The 6000-nt window shown below is 38.7% G+C and overlaps 1 protein-coding gene across 8 annotated transcripts in view; it reads left to right on the top strand.

Annotated features, from left to right (window-relative positions):
- Positions 1 to 279: 279 nt before the first annotated feature.
- Positions 280 to 6000, top strand: part of LOC149790726 (uncharacterized) — a 239247-nt gene continuing 233526 nt past the window's right edge. For 3 of the 8 annotated variants that reach the window (XM_089972776.1, XM_089972780.1, XM_089972775.1), the window contains exons 1-2: positions 280 to 669; positions 763 to 836. In XM_089972776.1, the coding sequence (XP_089828902.1) occupies positions 644 to 669; positions 763 to 836 (100 nt within the window). In that variant the 5' untranslated portion in view covers positions 280 to 643. The remainder of the gene's footprint in view (positions 670 to 762; positions 837 to 6000) is intronic. The other 5 variants (XM_089972782.1, XM_089972778.1, XM_089972779.1 and 2 more) reach the window with 3 other exon arrangements.

The following is a 6000-nucleotide window of genomic DNA, read 5'->3' as shown; positions in this document are numbered from 1 at the left end:
GCGTTCCTACTTGGTGCAAATCGCACAAGAGCTGGTCGGTTTGAATGGAGATTTTCAGCACATGTGGCTGGATACAAAAGTACGATACTTTCGCATACAGCATAGAACAACTTGACAAGAACGTATCCAGGCAGGTTGAATTAAATTATTCATACCGACACAGTGCAAATAATTATCTCTGTTTATGAATAGCCTAGTCTCGGCGCTTAGTCTCAGTTCTTTACAGTCACACCTCGTGTACGCTACCTTAAATAAATCCCCATCCACTAAACGCAGACAAACCGAGTGTAGATAGGCGGGTCTCCATTCATGACGAGGTCACAATTCTGCGGAATTTACGCCTCTCAAATCCTTGCTGATATTCTCACTCAAACATTTTGCACACCGCTGCTGCCTTGTTAGTCGAGCAGAGTGCCCCTGTTTCCCAGATGCCTGTTTGACAAGTGATTACGTCATCTACAACCCGCCTACCCCTGTCTGGAACGGAGTGGTCTAGCCCACCGTTTTGCATGTGTTGGATTGTACAGTATTGGAGTCTCAGTCAAGTGTGGGGAGAACGCTCCGGAGTTACGACGGTGGAAAGGACAACACGGAGACCCCATTCATGACTTTCCAAACCTAAATTTATATCGGGTCTGGCGCTATGTTAATTAATACAATGTTACCAAGGTATGATATGAGCTTTTACTAAATTTTCACATATATGTGAAAGCTTTGATGCCGGCAACTGAAAAGTTTTAAAACTTTTCTTTTCTCTTCCAGGACGGTGCTAATCCTCGTTCTCTGGATAGGTTTACTATGCCATTCGTACGGACAGGGAACAAGTTCGAGTTCAGGTTTGTACATAAATTACAGGTGTTTGTATTCCAAAGATGTTAGTATCAACAGGTGCTTTCCTATTTCTTCTAATGGATTTTACACGCTTTTCGTTTCACGATCTCTGGGTATCGTCTTGGATTTATATATAATACATGTGAGTTACAAAGGATATGAGTAGCAATAATAGTAAGTATTTAGCATTTACTTCCTTCTCATGTAGCAGAGGGAGAAAGTATTTCGGGGATCAATTTATCAGTCATGAAACACGTCTGGTATGACACGCTAACTACCAAAAATCGCCTCTAAAATACCGGCTTCTCTGTGGAGTATTATTGTTGAGCGAAGGTAGATTTAAGTTCAGCTCCAGCGGCTCCATATAATTTTAGTTTACCTATTGAATTTTAGTTGACCTGTCAGTCATTTCTCACTAGATAAATCATTTAAGGTCTTGTTTGGCCCCATTTTGGATTTGCTGGGGTCGGGATAGGGGGAAACCGACTCGGCTGATACTTGGCGAGACTTCGAATGACCTTGTTGACCCTGGCAGCTAGCGTCGCGTTTTACCTTTAATGAAATACAAAAGCGTACACTCCGTTTGTCTGATCATTCGAGTAGTATCTTCATGTTCCGTCGCCCGACAAACTTACTTACCAATGCACCTCCAAGTAATGGACAAAAAAAGAAAAGAAAAAAAAAGAAATTGTTGATTCTTTTTTTTTTCTTCCATCGTTGTCTGTGCACATATTGTATAGCAATCACTTGCACTGGGTTGCCATATTGTGTTTGTTAATCAATCAAATATTCAGTGTCTCTAGGCAAAATCTTGGCCGACTTTTTTTATTTTTACCTGGGCGGTGTGTCTCATAATGTGTTAGTTGCGCAATCGCCCAATTGCCGTGGCGGATCACTATCTAGTGGAGGGATAGTGATGATCCACCACTTTTTTAAAGGCGCAAGGTCGGCGACATCAAAAGAAACTGTGACCCATTTAATCTTCAATGGCATTCATTATTTGTGCATTACACGTCTTCACACCTGACAATATAACATGGATTAGCAGGTCATCACACTTAATCTCTTGCATACCTTTCTTAAAAATATTTTTTAATTAAAAAAAAGGTATCATGAATGTACCTTTTACAGCAAGAATTGAATAACACAGTGATATCCTTTACATGAAAGAGCTCACGTTTACCTTTACTCTTTTAGAGCTTAACGGTTAACTCGCACTTTTTAACCAGTACTATGATGACGTTCCGTTAAAACACACACACACACACACACATATATATATATATATATATATATATATATATATATATATATATATATATATATATATATATATATATATATACATATATATATTCTGTTAATAAATAACTGCAACATCGGCTCACCAATCTAGATACCCCTCTTTATCATTTATGGTAATAAAAGACTTGGTGGTTACATTTATTCATTTATAGCAGTGATGCAAGTTAAACGGTATGGCCAGATACGTAGTACCCATTAGAAAAACAATGTGTTTCCGGTCGACCAATCGTCTGCTTTTCGTTGCCGACCCTGGCACCCCACCCTTTTGTTACAAAAAATCCCGAAATTTATTTGTGCATTTGATTGAGCCGGTTTAGTCCAGTACTTGAAGTGTTTAGTACATTACATATGCTCATCGTTATCTTGTGTATAATGTTTAGAAACGAATTTTGGGGTGGTGGTGGTCTTAAGACATTTAACTGCCAGACTGGATCAAGGGGGGAGGGGGGAGGATGTACCGTATCGTTAGGTGTTAAAATCAGCTTACACCACTGTTTAATGTACTCGTACTAAAGAAAAATATAAAAACATTCACACATAATATACATATGCATACATGTATTTGCTTGTCGAAGTTGTTTGCATATAATTATAAAATTTTCTCAGCAGATAGAGAATGACTATAAATTGAGTTTAGAGGTCTTCGAAAACGTTTAATAAGGTTTAGAATTGTCATGCAATTCCAGAGGTGGATCTAACTGTTACCGCCTTCGTTTTGTGGCACAACATGTAACTAAAATATGAGACTTTCGTAGAGGAGGTATCTATGGAATCTACAATACTTTGCAGTCGGAAATTTTTTTTGTTTTAAAAAATAAAAATTAAAAAAATGAAAGCAACCTGATGTTTTCCTCGTCAGCCTGGAATAAACGTGCTCAACTTTTACAATACGAGTATCGTCAGTTCACGTGAATTGGTCACTACGTGTTGTTGTTTTGGTTTTAACGCCATTTCCAGTGTAAGACTGACTTTATATAGCACCTCGGGAAACCCCCTGAAAGAACCGTTGACCAGTGGGAATCTTTATCACATACCTACATTGACCAAGCACGAAACTTAGTGTTTAAAAGCAAGTTTGAATTTTCGAAAGCACAAAGAAGTAAATTGAATCAAAACGCTATTCCACAGACAATCTGAATAATGTTTCAAACTTGAAAAGCATTCACTCCATTCTGCCACATTGATTTTACAGCCTGGTCTTAATACAGCTTAGTTCATTTAAAGTTTACATTGAACATGTTTGTGAGAAATTTCAAGTATTCTTTTCTTTGTCAATGCTAACTTTACTGAATTCATCATTACTTATTCAAACCATGTCACAAATATGTGAGTATAGTAGTCTCGCACTATTATAAAATCTCTAACAAAGGAGTGACAGTTCTGAGACCCATAAAATGTGTAATCATTAAAATTGTATCCCCATTGTTTTATGAGCATCTTAAGATAATAAACCTTAATACAATTAAACCCATCTTAGTGGACGTTTACACATAAAGGACACAGTCCTGAAGGACAAAATGTACTAGTCTTTATATTCCCCCTCCCCAGCGACAGTTGTGTCCGATACCCGAATGTGCCGTTAAAACAACACTTTAAGAACCAAATGCTTGTTTAAAGAGTGTTATGTAATTGTATGCTTTTAAGTTTACAACATAATTGTATTGCAGAAACTGCTTTAGCGTGAACTGTCTTAGTCACTTCACCTCCGCAAATGTTGACTAAGGCGCCTTCTATCGGTGAAATCGATCAATGAAGCAGACCCTAGTATGGGAGAGCTCTCGTTGAGCCATGCTAGAGTCTGGTTGAAGTTGATTAAATTTCATTAATATGTTCAACCTATATATAGATTACACCTGTCCATAAAGGATCTCTGTTGAGGCCCACTACGTGTGCTTTGTACACAGATCTCACTGTATTTATGTGAATTATTAAATCATTTGCTGTACTTAATGAACATTTTGATTTTTACATAACTGAACCACGCTGCATAAATGTATAAGCAATATTTAAAAAAAATGAGTTCAAAATCGGGTTTAAAAAATAATGATGGTTTTAAAAATGAATGCGTAAGGATACCGGTATCTGTATGTGGTGATATGTTGCTGAAAAGAGCGCACAGGCCATATTCTGTGATCAGGGCCGGCGCCAGACCCGGCCAGACTATCTGGCGCCCTAGGCAAGGTTAGATTCTGCACCCCCCCCCCCGGAAAATATCAATTTCAAAATGTATAAACAATTAAAAAAAAATTAAAAATGCGCCCCCTGAAATCAGCGCCCTAGGCGGCTGCTTAGTTTGCCTATATGGTAGCGCCGGCCCTGTCTGTGATGACACGTGTGCAGACATGCACTCTTGCACGTGAAACTTCTGACTATAATGGGATTTAACTTGCATTTTCGTATGATGTCATTGCTATATCCATTTTACACAACTGCTTCATGTAATCAGATGTCATTATTCTCGTGTAGCATGCCAAAAAAATCAGCATTAGGTAATTGGTAATGAAATACAAGGTGACCAATGACATATCAGTTTCATGTTTAGATCATTCCAATACCGAGGAATTCGTGGGCCTTTGAAGTTCCCATAGGGCATTGTTTTTGGTTACTGGGTACACTTGTAGTCCAGGTGAGCTGCCCAGGTATCTGATTGGTTTGCCTTGCAGACAAGAGATTTTGTCAGCTTATCAGGTTGTATTTTGATGGCTAACAAGGGAGATTGTGTCTGATGACATGGCTGCATAACGTATCAGATATCGGGTGTTCAGGAGACTTAAACAAACATCATCATGGGCAACAAATCCATCCTTATCTAATGTAATTTGCTGACTGTTGCCATTCTTCGATTGGGGCAGAGTTCAGCTTGTCTGAGCGAGCAAGTCATTTGTGTAGTCACTGCTTATTACTTGGTTAGTTAACTGCTTTCTTTATTTCCTCCTTGATTCAGTCCAAAAAATCACCAACAGCCAAATTGTTTTTATTTTGAAAATTGAACAATATTTTCTCTAATGAGTCACGTGATATAATGTTTCTAATAAACGCGTTTAGATGAGCTATAATGTATTGTAATAAAAAAACGCACATTGAATATTAAAATGACTGCGATGAAATGAACATTACATTATGTTGCAAAGAGAATCTCTCACTATAAGGCCCTTCATTATACCATGGTCCCTGATATAAGGAGAGTATGGTCATGGATTCCATTTCATTAAGTGGTAGCAAAACCGTATCATGTACTTTATTATAAGGTTGTCTCGCTGTAAGAAAGTATACTGTATCGCTTCTATGGACAGAATTATGAGGGAGTGCTGTGTTCTTTTTAAAAAAAAGTAAATATCTAGCCGATAGACCTTTCTCTGTTAGGCCAGCTAATAGACCCTTATCTGTTAGGCCAGCTAATAGACCTTTCTCTGTTAGGCCATCTAATATACCTTTCTTTGTAGACCAGCTAATATACCTTTCTCTGTTAGGCCAACTAATAGACCCTTCTCTGTTAGGCCAGCTGACAGACCCTTCTCTGTTAGGCCAGCTAATAGACCCTTCTCCGTTAGGTCAGCTAATAGACCTTTCTCTGTTAGGCCAGCTAATAGACCCTTCTCTGTTATGCCAGCTAGTAGGCCTTTCTCTGTTAGGCCAGCTAATAGACCGTTCTCTGTTATGCCAGCTAGTAGGCCTTTCTCTGTTAGGCCAGCCAATAGACCCTTCTCTGTAAGGCCAGCTAATAGACCCTTATCTGTAAGGCCAACTAATAGACCCTTCTCTGTTAGGCCAGCTGATAGACCTTTCTCTGTTAGGCCAGCTAATAGACCCTTCTCTGTTATGCCAGCTAGCAGGCCTTTCTCTGTTAGGCCAGCTAATAGACCG

The sequence above is a fragment of the Sinohyriopsis cumingii genome, chromosome 10 (genome assembly GCF_028554795.1).
Source record: "Sinohyriopsis cumingii isolate HCF-2022 chromosome 10, ASM2855479v2, whole genome shotgun sequence".
Lineage (NCBI taxonomy): Eukaryota > Metazoa > Mollusca > Bivalvia > Unionida > Unionidae > Sinohyriopsis > Sinohyriopsis cumingii.
Note: the sequence above shows the minus strand (reverse complement) of the source record. Positions and strands in the feature narration are given on the sequence as shown.